General features: G+C 45.6%; 1 protein-coding gene across 1 annotated transcript in view; it reads right to left on the bottom strand.

Annotated features, from left to right (window-relative positions):
- Positions 1–696: 696 nt before the first annotated feature.
- ccdc3a (coiled-coil domain containing 3a) overlaps positions 697–17,181 on the bottom strand; it is a 71,061-nt gene continuing 54,576 nt past the window's right edge. Inside the window, exon 3 of the mRNA XM_060843086.1 lies at positions 697–1,633. Coding sequence (XP_060699069.1) covers positions 1,364–1,633 — 270 coding nt within the window. The 3' untranslated portion in view covers positions 697–1,363. The remainder of the gene's footprint in view (positions 1,634–17,181) is intronic.

Below are 17,181 nucleotides of genomic sequence, written 5' to 3'. Positions count from 1 at the left end.
ATGTTAGAACTTAGAGCAGTCAATAACTCTAAATGGAGGAAACTATTTTGTATTCAAGAAAAATTGTGCTTTGTATTACATGAGGAGAAAATCCATAATAGATGATGCCTCATTGATTAAAATAAATTCAAAGTCACCACTTTATTAAACTTTGCCATATGGAAAATTGGAAATGAGATGGTGGGGGGAAATCAAATATTACCTTGACAGATCTTTCAATCTCAATTTGGCCGCCACTTTTAGTGAACCATTATTAGGAAGTTATCGCATCAGGACCCCTTTGAAACTTGCTAAGGAATTTTGTGCATGAGTTGTAGAACACCAGGCAAGCAATTAGACCACACAACTAAACATCAAAGTTGAGCAGCTGTCAAAGCAAATAGTTTCGACAGTTTAATCATTTTTGTTCTCTAACAACATCTAGAAGCTATTGCACTTTCAATACTTTTGTTCCAGCCAATAAAAATGGCAAGCTGTTATATTGCAACCCTTTTACTGTTAAAGGAGTGTTGAAATAATCTGCAAGACATTGTCATTAATCAGGGAGATTAATGTGCATGAATACATATCGAATAAGAATAATTAGTCTTATCTGTAAACTGAGAGATTTTCTGTGTGTGCTCTTTAGAGAATTTCCAAACCTGGTGTTGTTGGCTCAGAATAAGAAATCAAAGTTATTATCCACCAGAAGGAAAATAATTAGCAAAGTATATAGTTTTATTGAAATATGTCAAAAACATCCCACAAGTAGATTAGAAAACAGATACAGGCCATAGATGTGAAACTGTCTAGGCTTAGTAACACTTGCTAATGTACAAGATAACTTTACAATTATACGTTTGTTTTCAAAATTCATATTAGGTGTAAATGTGTCAAGAGTTTTACAGAGGACTAAAGAATTGCCATGCATTCTGCAGCATCTCCATCACACTTGTGTCCACACAAAAGAATCTTGTGTTTCTATTTCAAAAAAGCATTAAACAAGTGGATACTGTCTGCACTGTACATACCAACAATTGTGCTGCTAAGTATGGGGTCACTTATTTCTCAATTACAAGAATAAACTCAAATAATTCTCAAAAGGCATCAGTGCAGCTAAAGCAGGAAATACTCAGCACATATTGACCTAAGTAAAATAATGATTAATACTGTGCACAATAACATGTCTCGGTTTTCCACTGTTCTCCTTAAAGAGTGTGATGAGGATATAAGCTATTCCTAACTGGCTGAGGGGCTCTGCTAGCAGCCTTTGGGTGACCGTCACTGACATGTTTACAGTGAGTGAGCTGTCTGAGGTGCCCGGCACCTCCTGTGTGAGCTCGCTGAGTAATTGACAAGGCAAGCAAAAGTAAGTGGAATAAATTCAATACCCTGTGCTCTGTCTGAAGGTAATACTTTCGGAATTAGAGTCGGGTTTGACATAATGCGGGGCTGCTGTTTTCTCCAGTAGTTTTTTGTTGAGTTGCTCCATGCGACGGCTGTTCTTCTTCACCTGCCGCAGGGTCCGTTTCACTCGCTTCACTTTGTCCTTCAGCTGCCTGTTGCGGCTCTCCAGCATAGCAACCCGGCTGATCAATTTCTTCACTCGGTCTTCCTCTTCGAAAAGTGCCTTCTGCACTGTGGAACACATGAGCTGCAAAAGGAGCACAAGATTAATGTTTTTTTTTCTTTTCTGCAATGTCTTTCTTGGCGCTTAGGAAACCAAATAACCTTGGTGGGACCCAGCCTCCACAAACAATCAGAGCACTGGTGTTTAGAAGCATGAGAGATTTCCTTATTGAAACATGTACAATTCTTAGGCATGATGTGGAGGTGTCGGGGGTGGACAAAGTTAAAAATCACACAACACCAGGTTATAGTCCAACAGGTTTAATTGGAAGCACGCTAGCTTTCGGAGTTGTCAACTACCTGAAGAAGGAGCGATGCTCCAAAAGCTAGTGCTTCCAAATAAACCTATTGGACTATAACCTGGTGCTGTGTGATTTTTAACTATGTTTCTCAGGGGGCTTGGCAGGGTGGATGTAGGGACCTTGATTCTCCTTGTGGGAGAGAATTGGATGAGACAGCTTAACTTCAGACAAGGGGGTCGCATATTTAAGACAGAAATGAGGAGGAATTTCTTCTTTCAGGAAATAGCAAATCTGTGGAATTCCTTACCGTAGAAGCTGTTGAGGCTTGGGGAGGTTTCAGTGTATTCAAGGTACATTTAAGGGAATCAAGGGTCATGAAGAAAATGCAAGAAAGTGGAGTTGAGGATTGTCAAATCAGACATAATCTCATTGAATGACAGAGCAGATTCACTGGGCTGAATGGTCAATGTCATGAATGAGGACTGGAGGAGGCTATTTGGTCCATCGAGCCTGTACCTGCCATTCAGTAAGTTCATGGCTTTGAAGGAGGAGAAAGTGAGGACTGCAAACGCTGGAGATCAGAGTCGAGAGTGTGTTGCTGGAAAAATACAGCAGGTCAGGCAGCATCCGAGGAGCAGGAGAGTCGACGATTTGAGCATGAGCCCTTCGTCAAGAATGAGGAGGCAGCCCAAGGGGCCTGACATATAAATGGGAGGGGGGGTGGGGCTGGAGCAAAGGCAGCTGGGAATGCGATAGGAAGGTGGAGGTGGGGTAAAGGTGGTAGGTTGGAGAGGAGGGTGGAGCGGGTAGGTGGGAAGGAAGATGGACGAGTAGGACAGATCTTGAGGGCGGTGTCGAGTTGGAGGGTTGGAACTGGGATAAGGTAGGGGGGATGGGAAATGAGGAAACTGGCGAAATCCACATTGATGCTGTGGGATTGGAGGCAGAAGATGAGGCATTCATCCTCCAGGAGCTGGGTGGCTAGAGTATGGCCATAGTCAAGGCCCAGGATCTACATGTCCTTGGCAATGTGGGAGAGGGAGTTGAAGTGGTTGACCATAGGGCGGTGGGGTTGGTTGATGTATGTGGCCCAGAGATGTTCCCTGAAACGTTTCTTAAGTTGGCGTCCTGTCTCCCCAAGGTAGAGGAGACCACATTGGGTGCAATGGGCATAGCAGATGACATGTGTGGAAGTGCAGGTAAATCCCTGTCGGATGTGAAAGGATCCTTTGGAGACTTGGATGAAGGTGAGGGGAGAGGTTTTGTACTTTGTGTGGTGGCAGGGGAAGGTGCCAAGATTGGAGGGTGGATTATGGGGGGCCATTCCCTCTGCGACTCCCTTGTTAGGTTCACGCACACCCCCCCCCCCAACCAACCCACCCTGTCCATCTTCCTTCCCACCTAACTGCTCCACCCTCCTCTCTGACATATCACCATCAGCCCCCACCTTCATCCACCTATTGCATTCCCAGCTACCTTCCCCACAGCCCCACCCCCCTCCTCCCATTTATATCCCAGCCCACTTGGCCCACAAGCCTCATTCCTGGTAAAGAGCTTATGCTCGAAACATCGCCTCTCCTGATCTGATTTCAACCTTAACTCTATATTCCTTCATATCCCCAATAATCTCGCCTCTCCTTGGAAATCAAGAATCTCTCTCCCTCTGTCTTCAAAATATTTAAAGATTCTACGTCCATTGCCTCTTGAGGAAGGAAATGCTTCCTCCACTGTTTTAAGTGGACATCCTCCTGTTTTTAAACAGTGACCCCAATTCTAGCTTCTCCCACAAAGAGGAAACATCCTGCCCACACCCACCTGGTCAAATCCCCTCAGGGCCGTTCTAAACTGCAGTGGATACAGGCCCAGCCTGTCTAGCCTTTTGTCATAAAGCAATCTGTTCATTCCAGATATTAGTCCAGTAAACCTTCTCTGAACTGCTTCCGATGTATTAACATTCTTCCATAAGTACACAGTACTCCAGCTGCAGTTTCACCAATGCCCTGTATAGTTGAAGCAGGCTATAGGGTAGGGGCATGGATCTGGGGCGGGATGATCTTTGGAGGGCTGGTATAGATTTGTTGAACGGAATGGCCTGTTTCCACACTGTAGGGATTCTATTCTATTCCAATTTCCTTACCCTTGTATTCAATTCACAATATACCATAACATTCTATGAGCTTTCCTGATTACTTGCTGTACCTGCAGATTAACCTCCAGTGAGTTATGCACAAGGGCACCCAGATCTCTCTGCATCCCAGAGCTCTGCAACCTCTCACCATTTAGAAATAACATGATTTTTAAATTATTTCTGCCAAAATGAACAACTTCACACTTTTCCACATTGTACTCCATTTGCCTGACCTTTACCCACTCACCTATCGATATCCTATTGTAGTTTCCTTACATTCTCTCATAACTCAATTTTCCTACTTATCTTTACATAATATGGGTGTTATGGATATGGTCTTTCAGTCCGTAAAGTTTATGCATTATTCATGAAATGTCAGGTTCAAGTGGGACAGTTATTGCCTCCTGCTACTGATCCTGATTGAATTTTTTATTTTAAATCTAAGAGTGACAGATTTGTGTTAACGAAAGCTTCTAAAGGATGAGTATGGGGCAAATGCAGATATATGGAAGGAGCAAATGCTGGAATCTGTACTGAAAACAAAAACCAGCGAGTCAGGCAGCATCCATGGAGAGAAAGCAAGCTGGCTTCCTGTCCATGTTTACAGACCTATGGAGTTGGTTTGAACATCAGGCATGATTTCACTGAATGGTAGATCAGGCTTGATGGGCCTCCACTTTGTCCCTGTGTTCCTTCCCCTTTTCACTTCAGATTTTCTCCTTCTTCTTGGTGTATAAGAACAAAGATTATTGTTGGTAATATTCTCATATTACCTCTTTTTACACTTGTACCAAATTTAAGAGGGACCACAGTTAATAGTTAATAGTTAATAGTTACACAGGTTAATAGTTAAAATAGCAGATTAACAGTAGTTAAAATAGCAGAGAAGACTTTGACCCCAGCTTGTTGACCATTCAAAAAAATAATCATCACCTGCAGTAATTTTAATTCCCTGGTTTTACCATCTATATCAACCCACTGCCTCACTAGAAACTAGCTGTTATTCCTTTTCTCATTCATTCATGGGATGAGGATGTCACTGGCTGGGTCAGCATTTATTACCCATCCCTAATTGCCCAGAGGGCAGTTAAGAATAAACCACATTGCTGTGTGTCTGGAGCCATATGTGGGCCAGACCAGGTGAGGATGGCAGTTTCCTTCCCTAAAGGACATTGGCTCATCAATGTGAACAACAGCTATCACTGGGTTTCTCAACTAAACAGTGGGGTGTGACAGCCAACTTGTATCCTGTTCTCATTTGGTGTGCACATACATCAGTGTTACTCAGGGCTACAGGTTAGAAATCTGAATTTCCCGAATTTGTTTTTCCTAACTCAGGGACTAAACCTTGTGTGAACAACCACCTCTGCACAGACAGGGGATTTGACCTGGGATTGCATTGCATGATTAAACTACACACTGCATCAACACGCCTCGGGTCATTGTGGAAGTAGTAAATATCTTGTTTTTTTTAATATATAGAATTCTTCAACCTCTCTGCCAATCTCTCGGCACAGTGGCTTGGTGGTTAGTACCGCTGCCTCACAGCACCAGGGTCCCAGGTTCGATTCCAGCCTTGGGTAACTGTGTGGAGTTTGCACATTCTCCCTGTGTCCGTGTGGGTTTCCTCCTGGTGCTCCGGTTTCCTCCCACAGTCCAAACATGTGCAGGTCAGGTGAATCAGCCATGCTAAATTGTCTGTAGTGTTAGGTGCATTCGTCAGAGGGAAATGGGTCTGGGTGGGTTACTCTTTGGCGGGTCGATGTGGACGTGTTGGGCTGAAGGGCCTGTTTCCACACTGTAGGGAATCTAATCTAATCAGTCTCTTCCATTGGTGCTGCACATTCAGAACATGGTGAGTGTAATCTCTACAATAGAATGATGTGATTGTTAAAATGATTATTATTTGCTTTTGGTCTAAAGTATCATTCTCTCTCTCATATATATATATATATATACACACACACAGAGACTTTCATTTCACTTTGACACAAATGCCTAATATCTCTGAGCATTCTGGGTAATTGAAAGCGAAATAACCAAACATTGGATCAGGGTGAATGGCAATTGTCGTAGAGGCCAAACTAGGGAATAGAGTGCCCCAGTCAACTCCCAGAGTGTGAAATGGTGCCATGCCAACCAGCTGGGAAAACAAAACACATGCAGCAGATGTGGACAAACATTCACAAAGAGAGGGAAGCCAAGTGTGAGCCAGAATCATGTGGAGGAGTTGAAAAGAGACCTTGCATAAGAAGTTTAAACAGAACAATCAAAAGTACTGGTCTCTGATACACTTTAAACAGTTTGCAGCTTAATAAGAGAGCAGGAAACAATTCCAGTTTGATTTTAAGTTAATTTATTAATCTTTATACTAAATATTGTACTGTTCAACTTTCAATTCAAGCATTAAAGTATAGACTAATTTATTTTATAATTAATCTATACTTTACCATTTGAATTGAAAGTGTAAATTGTTTGGAATACTGTAGCTCAGTATTTTGTCGTGTAATTTTTAACAGCTTAGTCATAAACATTCATTGGTTCAGAAGAAAACATGGAACAGAGAAGGGACTTTGACTTCTTAAACTCAGCATTTCCACACACAAGTATCATTACCTCAACCTTTATTCTTTAAGCTCTCCGAGACTAAGGTCAGCAATGGAATTGATCAGTAAAGGTTATGAGTAAAAAAAAACTGAATGTCAAATCCATCCATCCACTCTATACTGCCTTTATCATCTGTCTAACATTCCTGCCTGCACTCTTCCATCCCATTAAGAATTTACTATTTTCTGTTTGCACCCTCATAGCTCCCAACTAATTCTTCATTGGAGAGGTCTTTGAAAAAATTAATTGAGACAGTGCCAACTGTGCTCAGACATTGTTCCACCTCTTCTTGTGAACTCTAGTTTCATTTGATTCTTATAGATCTACAGAATGTATTTCTCAGCATTTTAAAGCATTGAATTATGTTCTTTCCTAATTGCCTTTTCTGTAATAGATTTGAGCATAAGATCAAGGCTAATTCTTCAGTGTAGTACTGAGGGAGTGCTACGGAATTTAAAGTGCCTACGGCTAATGAACTACTTTTGCCTGTTCTAGTGTAAGAAACGCAATGGCTAATTTGCATACAGCAAGGTTCCACAAACCTGTAACATGATCCTGACCAGATAACGTTTTTTGTGATGTACATTAAGGGTTAAATGTCAGAGGTAATGTCTTCTGCAACAGAGACACGATACACCTGGTGGATGTAGGAGATCTCTTGGCACTAGTTAAAGAAGGTCAGAGTTGTTTCCCGTGGTGTCCTAGCTAACATTTAACCCTTAATGTACATCACAAAAAACGTTATCTGGTCAGGATCATGTTACAGGTTTGTGGAACCTTGCTGTATGCAAATTAGCCATTGCGTTTCTTACACTAGAACAGGCAAAAGTAGTTCATTAGCCATAGGCACTTTAAATTCCGATGGTTGCAACAAGTTCTATATAAATGCAATTCTTTCTTTCATTTATTTCAGTAAAATAATTTATTACTTATCCTCACAAGTTAGCGTCCAGACTCCTGGCAGTATTAGCTTCTGGAACTAGGGACAACTTAAAATAAATTGGCAGAGCCCCAGAAAATTAGCAAATCAGAAATAACTCTGAACAAATACCTATAACATATGAAGATTAATGTCACTGAAAGTGGAGTGAGACACCAGTGTGTAAACCAAGTTGCAACGGCACATTCTTTCAGATTTAAATGTTTGAAATCCAAAACAGAATATGAATACTGAAAGCTTTACTTTAATCTGTGTTGCAAAAGATATTACCTCTGAGAGTGTAGTGCTCCCTCGGTACTACACTGAAGAATTAGCCTTGATCATGTGCTCAAAGCTATTGGAGAAAAAGGCGACTGAGAAAGAACACAGTTCATATTTTAAAAATCACGATAAATACATACTGTAGATAAAAGACTTGCGTTCTATACAATCAGTGGCCAGCATCTCCTGTACAATAACGCCCACCCTGCCATCTCATACATCAGGAGTTAACAGTTGAGAGATTTGGTCTAAAATTCATTCAGTTGTGAATGCTCCATTGTTGAACAGATTTGAATAGACAGCTTTTGCTCTCACAGGGAATTCGAGGGAGATGGGTAATGGACTGGGAGGTGTTGTTGAAGCAGCAGGTCAGCCAAAGGTGAACCTGCTCTCCCATTCAATGGGTTGAATGATCTACTCCCATACTCTCTCCCACCCTCTTCCATTGGGCTGAAGATACAAAAGTTTGAACACAAGTACTAACAGATTCAAGAACAGCTTCTTCCCCACTGTTATCAGACGTTTGAATGGACTTCTCAAATGCTAATCCTGATCTCCCTCTCTCTGCACCTTCTCTGTGGCTGTAACACTGTATTCTTCACTCTGTTCTGTTACACTGCTGCACTCTATATGGCCCAGTCTGCCTGTATAGCACCCAAAACAACACTTTTCACTGTATCTCGGTACGTGTGACAACGATAAATCCAATACTTGTCTTCTCATGTTCTGGATTAATTCTGTTGTAATATCTTGAAATAAAATAAGTGGGTATGTTAAATAATAGACACCTCAATTAGCTATACAATTACACCATCCTTCATATGCTGTAGGTTGAGGGTTACTGCATTTTACAGTGATTCTTATGTAAAGACACACCTCAAAGTGCTTCACATTGATGGGTTGGATTTTACCCCCAACCCTGCCTCCCTTACAGGTTTGAAAGGCAGAGGGATTGTTAAATCCAGTGTGAGAGCTGTGCCCCTCACCTTGCCCTCCCGCTGCTCTGTCTCCAATACAATGGTACCAGCAACAGGAGTAGTATCAGACAGCTTGCCTATCAGAGAGACAACTGCCCCTGAAGTAGGCAGTTAACTGGTGGCAGGAGGACCGCAAACCAAGTACTAGCTCAACAGGATTCCCAGCAGAGTAGGGACATGGGTGTGGCCCTCCATAACTGCCCCTCCAATCACATCAGAGTGTCCCTTCTCAAGCTGTTCACTCCCCACACCCCCATGGCCCCCCAAATCCAAAATCTTCACTTTATTCTGGCTATTGAGAGAGTGAAGTGTAGGTTCACGAGGTCAATTCCTGGAATGGCAGGATTACCTTACACTGAAAGACTGGAGCGAATGGGCTTGTATACCCTTGAGTTTAGAAGACTGAGAGGGAATCTGTTTGAGACATAAGATTACTAAAGGATTGGACACTCTGGAGGCAGGAAGCATGTTTCTGCTGATGGGTGAGTGCCGAACCAGAGGTCACAGCTTAAAAATACGGGGTAGACCATTTAGGACAGAGATGAGGAGAAACTTCTTCACCCAGAGTGGTGGCTGTGTGGAATGCTCTGCCCCAGAGGGCAGTGGAGGCCCAGTCTCTGGATTAATTTAAGAAAGAGTTGGATAGAGCTCTCAAGGATTGTGGAATCAAGGGTTATGGAGATAAGGCAGGAACAGGATACTGATTAAGGATGATCAGCCATGATCATATTGAATGGTGGTGCAGGCTCGAAGGGCAGAATGGCCTACTCCTACACCTATTGTCTATTGCCTACCAGCTTCAAGTCTATTAACAGATGATTGAGCAGGAAGTGGCTTTGGGATAGCCAATGCTACACTTTGTAAGCTTTCCCTTGACATTTTAGCAAGGGGAAGGACTAGAACCTACCAACTCATAATCCCAATCCCTCCACTCCTCCAAGAGCAAAACAACAGACACAAAGCAGGAGATGAAGGTTGAAGCTGAAAAAGAGATCACAAAATGAAAGTTTCAATGAAATCACTTGAAGAGAGGCAATGGCTTAGTCAATAGATTATTCATCCAGAGACATTCTAGGGACCTGGGTTCAAATCCCACCTTGGACAGATGGTGGAACTTGAATCCATTGTCAATTGTCAGGAAAAGTCCATCTGGGTCACTCACGTACCTTAATGGAAGGAAATCTGCCATCCTTACCTGGACCAGCCAACATGTGACTGCAGACCCACAGCAATGTGGTTGATTCCTACCTGCCCTCCGGGCAATAAATACTGGCTGAGCTAGAGCCACCCCATCCCATGAATGAATTTTTAAAAATTCACACACACTCACACACATATTCTCTCCGACACACACACTCACTCACATACATATATTCACACACACACACACACACACACACACACACACATATCTATGGGGTGAATCATTTCATCCAAGACTTTGTTTATTTGCAGATACATTCTATTTTGTTCAAAAACACAGAATTGTCGTCACGGCCAATCAATGTGGCATTTCATAAATTCCTGCCTTCAGAACAAGACCAGTCTGATCTAAATCTTGGAGACAGATTCTGAACCAGGCCTCACATCTACTATTCAGCATCTGGCCTGAGATGTCACCTTTTGTATCTCTGCCTGATTGAAGTTTGGAAAGTTAGGCAGACACTAATAAAACCTTTAATTATCTCGGGGCAGTGACTTCAAACAGATTCTGAATTTGCATCTTAATCAATTGAAGCACGCATCTCCTTTTTAAGAGTGCTCCAAGAGCTATTTTAGGTTTGATCATTTGCTCACACCAATTGTATGATGCTTTGATCTCTCTGCCCATAAACTTGGAGTGTGCGCTCTCTCACTGCCCCTGACAAAGTAGCATTGCTCCAAAAGCTAGTGATTTCAAATAAACCTATTGGACTATAACCTGGTGTCGTGTGATTTTAAAAAAATTAAAGCAGACAAGAAGGACAATTGAACAGAGAGCACTGCAGTTTGTTCAGTGGCTATGAAAGGTGCTACATAAATGCAAGTCTTTCCTCTCACTTCTCTCTTTATAAAGAAAAGCCAGTGCAAAGGCAGGTACTTGCAGAGTAGCTCTCTATATTCAAGCTGTGGATCAGAAATCACCAACTGGATCCCAAAAGCATATTTCATAGCTGTCTTACAGAGTCACCAGGGAGGCGAAATTTGATCAAGAATCTGGGGTGTTTATAACCGAGGTGTAATCCAACAAACAATTCAGGAAGGAAGTGACACAACATTTTGAGAGACAAAAAGTGATGAAAGTTGGGAATTCTTCTCAAATGACAGGGAATAATTGTTGGTTTGAAATCTAAATTTTGGGGATTTTGGCAAGAAAATTATGAAAGGATAATTTTAATAATTTGGTGCTACTCCGAAAGCTTGTGATTTCAAATAACGTTGGACTATAACCTGGTGTCATGTGACTTCTGACTTTGCCCACCCCAACCCAACACCGACTCCTCCACCCCAACCCAACACCAGCTCCTCCACCCCAACCCAACACCGGCTCCTCCACCCTAACCCAACACCGGCTCCTCCACATCAACCCAACACCGGCTCCTCCACCCCAACCCAACACCAGCTCCTCCACCCCAACCCAACACCGGCTCCTCCACCCCAACCCAACACCGGCTCCTCCACCCTAACCCAACACCGGCTCCTCCACCCCAACCCAACACCGACTCCCCCATCCCAACCCAACACCGGCTCCTCCACCCCAACCCAACACCGGCTCCTCCACCCCAACCCAACACCGGCTCCTCCACATCAACCCAACACCGGCTCCTCCACATCAACCCAACACCAACTCCTCCACCCCAACCCAACACCGGCTCCTCCACATCAACCCAACACCAACTCCTCCACATCAACCCAACACCAACTCCTCCACCCCAACCCAACACCGGCTCCTCCACCCCAACCCAACACCAACTCCTCTACCCCAACTCAACACCAGCTCCTCCACCCCAACCCAACACCAGCTCCTCCACATCAACCCAACACCAACTCCTCCACCCCAACCCAACACCGGCTCCTCCACCCCAACCCAACACCAACTCCTCCACCCCAACCCAACACCGGCTCCTCCACCCCAACCCAACACCAACTCCTCCACCCCAACCCAACACCGGCTCCTCCACCCCAACCCAACACCAGCTCCTCCACATCAACCCAACACCAACTCCTCCACCCCAACCCAACACCAGCTCCTCCACCCCAACCCAACACCGGCTCCTCCACCCCAACCCAATACCAACTCCTCTACCCCAACTCAACACCAGCTCCTCCACCCCAACCCAACACCAGCTCCTCCACATCAACCCAACACCAACTCCTCCACCCCAACCCAACACCAGCTCCTCCACCCCAACCCAACACCGGCTCCTCCACATCAACCCAACACCAACTCCTCCACCCCAACCCAACACCTGGAGAAGGGGCTAGAAGGTTGGGTGAGCAAGTTTGCGGATGATACGAAAGTCGGTGGAGTTGTTGACAGTGAGGAAGGATGTGGCAGGTTACAGTGGGATATAGATAAGCTGCAGAGCTGGGCAGAAAGGTGGCAAATGGAGTTCAATGTAGCTAAGTGTGAAGTGATTCACTTTGGTAAGAGTAACAAGAAGATGGAGTACTGGGCTAATGGTCGGATACTTGGTAGTGTGGATGAGCAGAGGGATCTTGGTGTCCATGTACACAGATCTCTGAAAGTTGCCACCCAGGTATATAGTGCTGTGAGGAAGGCATATGGTGTACTGGCTTTTATTGGTACAGGAATTGAGTTCTGGAGTCCTGAGGTCATGTTGCAGTTGTATAAGACTCTGGTGCAGCCGCATCTGGAGTATTGTGTGCAGTTTTGGTCGCCATACTATAGGAAGGATGTGGAGGCACTGGAACGGATGCAGAGGAGGTTTACCAGGATGTTGCCTGGTATGGTAGGAAGATTGTATGAGGAAAGGCTGAGGCACTTGGGGCTGTTTTCATTGGAGAAAAGGAGGTTTAGGGGTGACTTGATAGAGGTGTACAAGATGATTATGGGTTTTAGATAGGGTTGACCATGAGAACCTTTTTCCATGTATGGAGTCAGATATTATGAGGGGGCATGGCTTTAAATTAAGGGATGGTAGGTATAGGGCAGATGTTAGGGGTAGATTCTTTACTCAACAAGTCGTGAGTTCATGGAATGCCCTGCCAGTAACAGTGGTAGACTCTCCCTCTTTATGGGCATTTAAATGGGCATTGGATAGGCATATGGAGGATAGTGGGCTAGTGTAGGTTAGGTGGGCGCAACATCGAGGGCCGAAGGGCCTGTACTGCGCTGTATTTTTCTATGTTCTATGTTTAACCCAACACCAGCTTCTCCACATCAACCCAACACCGGCTCCTCCACCCCAACCCAACACGGGCTCCTCCACATCAACCCAACACCGGCTCCTCCACCCCAACCCAACACCGGTTCCTCCACCCCAACCCAACACCGGCTCCTCCACCCCAACCCAACACCGGCTCCTCCACCCCAACCCAACACCGGCTCCTCCACCCCAACCCAACACCGGCTCCTCCACCCCAACCCAACACCAACTCCTCCACCCCAACCCAACACCGGCTCCTCCACCCCAACCCAACACCGGCTCCTCCACCCCAACCCAACACCGGCTCCTCCACCCCAACCCAACACCGGCTCCTCCACCCCAACCCAACACCGGCTCCTCCACCCCAACCCAACACCGGCTCCTCCACCCCAACCCAACACCGGCTCCTCCACCCCAACCCAACACCGACTCCCCCATCCCAACCCAACACCGGCTCCTCCACCCCAACCCAACACCGGCTCCTCCACATCAACCCAACACCGGCTCCTCCACCCCAACCCAACACCGGCTCCTCCACCCCAACCCAACACCGGCTCCTCCACCCCAACCCAACACCGGCTCCTCCACCCCAACCCAACACCGGCTCCTCCACCCCAACCCAACACCAACTCCTCCACCCCAACCCAACACCGGCTCCTCCACCCCAACCCAACACCGGCTCCTCCACCCCAACCCAACACCGGCTCCTCCACCCCAACCCAACACCGGCTCCTCCACCCCAACCCAACACCGGCTCCTCCACATCAACCCAACACCGGCTCCTCCACATCAACCCAACACCGGCTCCTCCCACCCAACTCAACACCGGCTCCTCCACATCATGATCTCACTGAATAGTGAAACAGACTTGAAGGGCTGAATGAGCTGAGTCTGGGTGATAAATCAGACCTGTTCGCTCAGACTCTGCAAGTTGGCATGTCTGTGTCTCTCTTGCCCTAACAAGGAGCAGACTCCACACTTCACTCTCTGCTCCACTCCCACACTCCCTCTGCCTTCTGAACTCTTCCACCCTGCCATCTCAGCCAGTGCTCACTTCCCCTTCTCTCGCTGCCTCACTCCCTCCCCAGCTGCTGACACCTCACTCTTTTGACCCACAGCTGCAGACATTTGTCAAACTGTCACTTTAATCCTTCTCCCTCCGCTCTCCAGGGAATTCTGCAAACTCCTGACTCTCATGTGTGATTGACGACATATCTCACCAAACACGATTCTCATAAAACCCCTGCCCAGCAATGGTTTGTGCCATCAGGGTGTTTATATAGCACTGATCAACACGGAATTTAATCTCTGGATCATGATGCACAGAAAAGACTCCTACAACATTCAGTGGTTCCAAAGTATGTATGAATCATCACTTGCTACTGAAGAAAGCAAAGAAAGTTTACAGCCCAGGAACAAGCCCTTCGGCCCTCCAAGCCTGAGCCAATCCAAATCTACTGTCTAAACCTGTCTCCCAATTCCTAAGCATCTGTATCCCTCTGCTCCCCACCTACTCATGCATCTGTCCAGACGCATCTTAAATAAATCTACCATTCCTGCCTCTACCACCTCTGCTGGCAACACGTTCCAGATGCCCACCACCCTCTGTGTGAAGTACTTGTTGCCTATATCCCCCTTAAACTTTTCACCTCTCACCTTGAGAGCGTGACTTCTCGTTACTGAATCCTTCACCCTGGGAAAAAGCTTATGTCTATCCACCCTGTCTATACCCTTCATGATTTTGTAAACCTCAATCAGGTCCCCCCTCAATATCCTTTTTTTTAATGAAAACAATTCTAACCTACTCAACCTCTCTTCATAGCTAGCACCTTCCATACCAGGCAACATCCTCGTAAACCTTCTCTGCACCCTCTCCAAAGCATCCACATCCTTTTGGTAATGTGGGGACCAGAACCGTACTCAGTATTCTAAATATGGCCAAACCAATGTCTTGTACAATTTTAACATGACCTGCCAGCTCTTATACTCAATACCCCGTCCAATGAAGGCAAGCATACCATATGTCTTCTTGACCACTCTATCCACCTGTGCAGCAACCTTCAGGGTACAATGGACCTGCACTCCCAGACCTCTCTGCTCATCAACTTTTCCCAAGGCTCTTCCATTCATAGTCTAATTCTAGAGCGAATTATACATTCTTAAATGCATCACCTCACATTTGTCTGGATTGAACTCCATCTGCCACGTTTCCGCCCAACTCTCCAGCCTATCTATATCCTCCTGTATTCTCTGACAGTCCATTATGCTTTCTGCTACTCCACCAATCTTTGTGTCATCTGCAAACTTGCTGATCATACCAACAGAGCCTTCTTCCAGATCATTTACATATATCACAAACAACAGTGGCCCCAGCACTGACCCTGTGCAACACCACTTGTCACCTTTCTCCATTTCAAGAAACTCCCTTCAACTACTACTCTCTGTCTCCTGTTTCTCAACCAGTTCTTTATCCACTTAGCTAGAACACCCTGCACACCACGTGACACACATGCTCTGTGACACACACAGAATTGTTACAGTGCAGTAGCACGCCACTCAGCCCATCATGTCTGCACTACCTCTCTAAATGAGCAATTGATCTGGTGCCATTTCCCGCCTTCCTATTGTAACCCTCAACATCATCCTTTTTCAGATAACAGTCTAACTCCCTTTTTAAATTGAGCCTGTGACTAGCACACTCACTAGCAGCCAATTCCAGAACCTAAATAACTCGTGGTGTGAAACAGTTTCTCCTCATGTCTTCATTGCTTCCTTTTGGCAATTACCTCAAACCTTTACCCTCTTATTCTCAATCCTTCTATTGTTGGGCATTGTTTATCCTGCTCCACTTTGCCTGAATCCTCGTGATTTTGAATATTTCTTTCTATCTAAACTCTCTCAACCTTCTAATCTCCATGGTAATTAACTCCAGCTTCTCCAATCTATCCACAGAACTGAAGTTTCTCTTGTGAATTTTTAAGCCTATATTCAAAATCAATAGGGTGTCCTAAACTGATGGTCTTCACTGGGTCAGTATGGGCCAGATGGCCTGTTTCCACTCTGTTGGGGTTCTATGGAAAAAATCTTCTAGAAGAAAGTGAGGACTGCAGATGCTTGAGATCAGAGCTGGAAATGTGTTGCTGGAAAAGCGCAGCAGGTCAGGCAGCATCCAAAGAACAGGAGAATCGACGTTTCAGACATTCCTGAGGAAGGGCTCATGCCCGAAACGTCGATTCTCCTGCTCCTTGGATGCTGCCTGACATGCTGCGCTTTTCCAGCAATACGTTTTCAGTTCTTCTATGGAAAAAAAACCATCTTCCTATGTGCCAAGAATGAGTCCAATCAGTGGAGAGTTAGCCTGTGATAGCCACAGAATCCAGTTTTTGCCAGGGCTCCTTGATGCCACACTCAGTCAAATGCAGTCCTGATGTCAAGGTCTGTCACTCTCTCACCTGCCCTCTGGAATTCAGCCTTTGTCCATGTTTGAACCAAGTCAAAGAGCGTTGTGCTGGAAAAGCACAGCCGGTCAGGCAGCATCTGAGGAGCAGGAGAGTCGATGCTTTGAGCATAAGCTCTTCATCAGGAATGATGGGGTGGCCCAAGGGGGCTAAGAAATAAATGGGAGAGGGGTGGGGCTGGGGGGAAGGTAGCTGGGAATGTGATAGGTAGATAAAGGTGAGGGTGAAGGTGATAGGTCGGACAGGAGAGTGGAGCAGATGGTGGGAAGGAAGATGGACAGGTCAGACAACAACAAGGACAGAACTTACCTGATTCTCACCTCCATTCCACCAACCTCCATGTACACCACATCACCCTCCGCTATTTCCGCCACCTACAAACAGACCCTAACACCAGGGATATATTTCCCTCCCACCCCTATCTGCATTCCACAGAGACCACTCCCTCCGCAACTCCCTCATTAGGTCTACAGTCCCCACCAACCTTCCCTCCCCTCCCGGCACCTTCCCTTGCTACCACAAGAGGTATAAAATCTACCCACACTTCCCCCCTCACCACTATCTAAAGCCCCAAAGGAGCCTTCCACATC

The sequence above is a fragment of the Hemiscyllium ocellatum genome, chromosome 23 (assembly GCF_020745735.1).
Source record: "Hemiscyllium ocellatum isolate sHemOce1 chromosome 23, sHemOce1.pat.X.cur, whole genome shotgun sequence".
NCBI classification, from domain to species: Eukaryota; Metazoa; Chordata; class Chondrichthyes; order Orectolobiformes; family Hemiscylliidae; genus Hemiscyllium; species Hemiscyllium ocellatum.
This window is presented reverse-complemented; position numbering and strand designations above follow the sequence as displayed.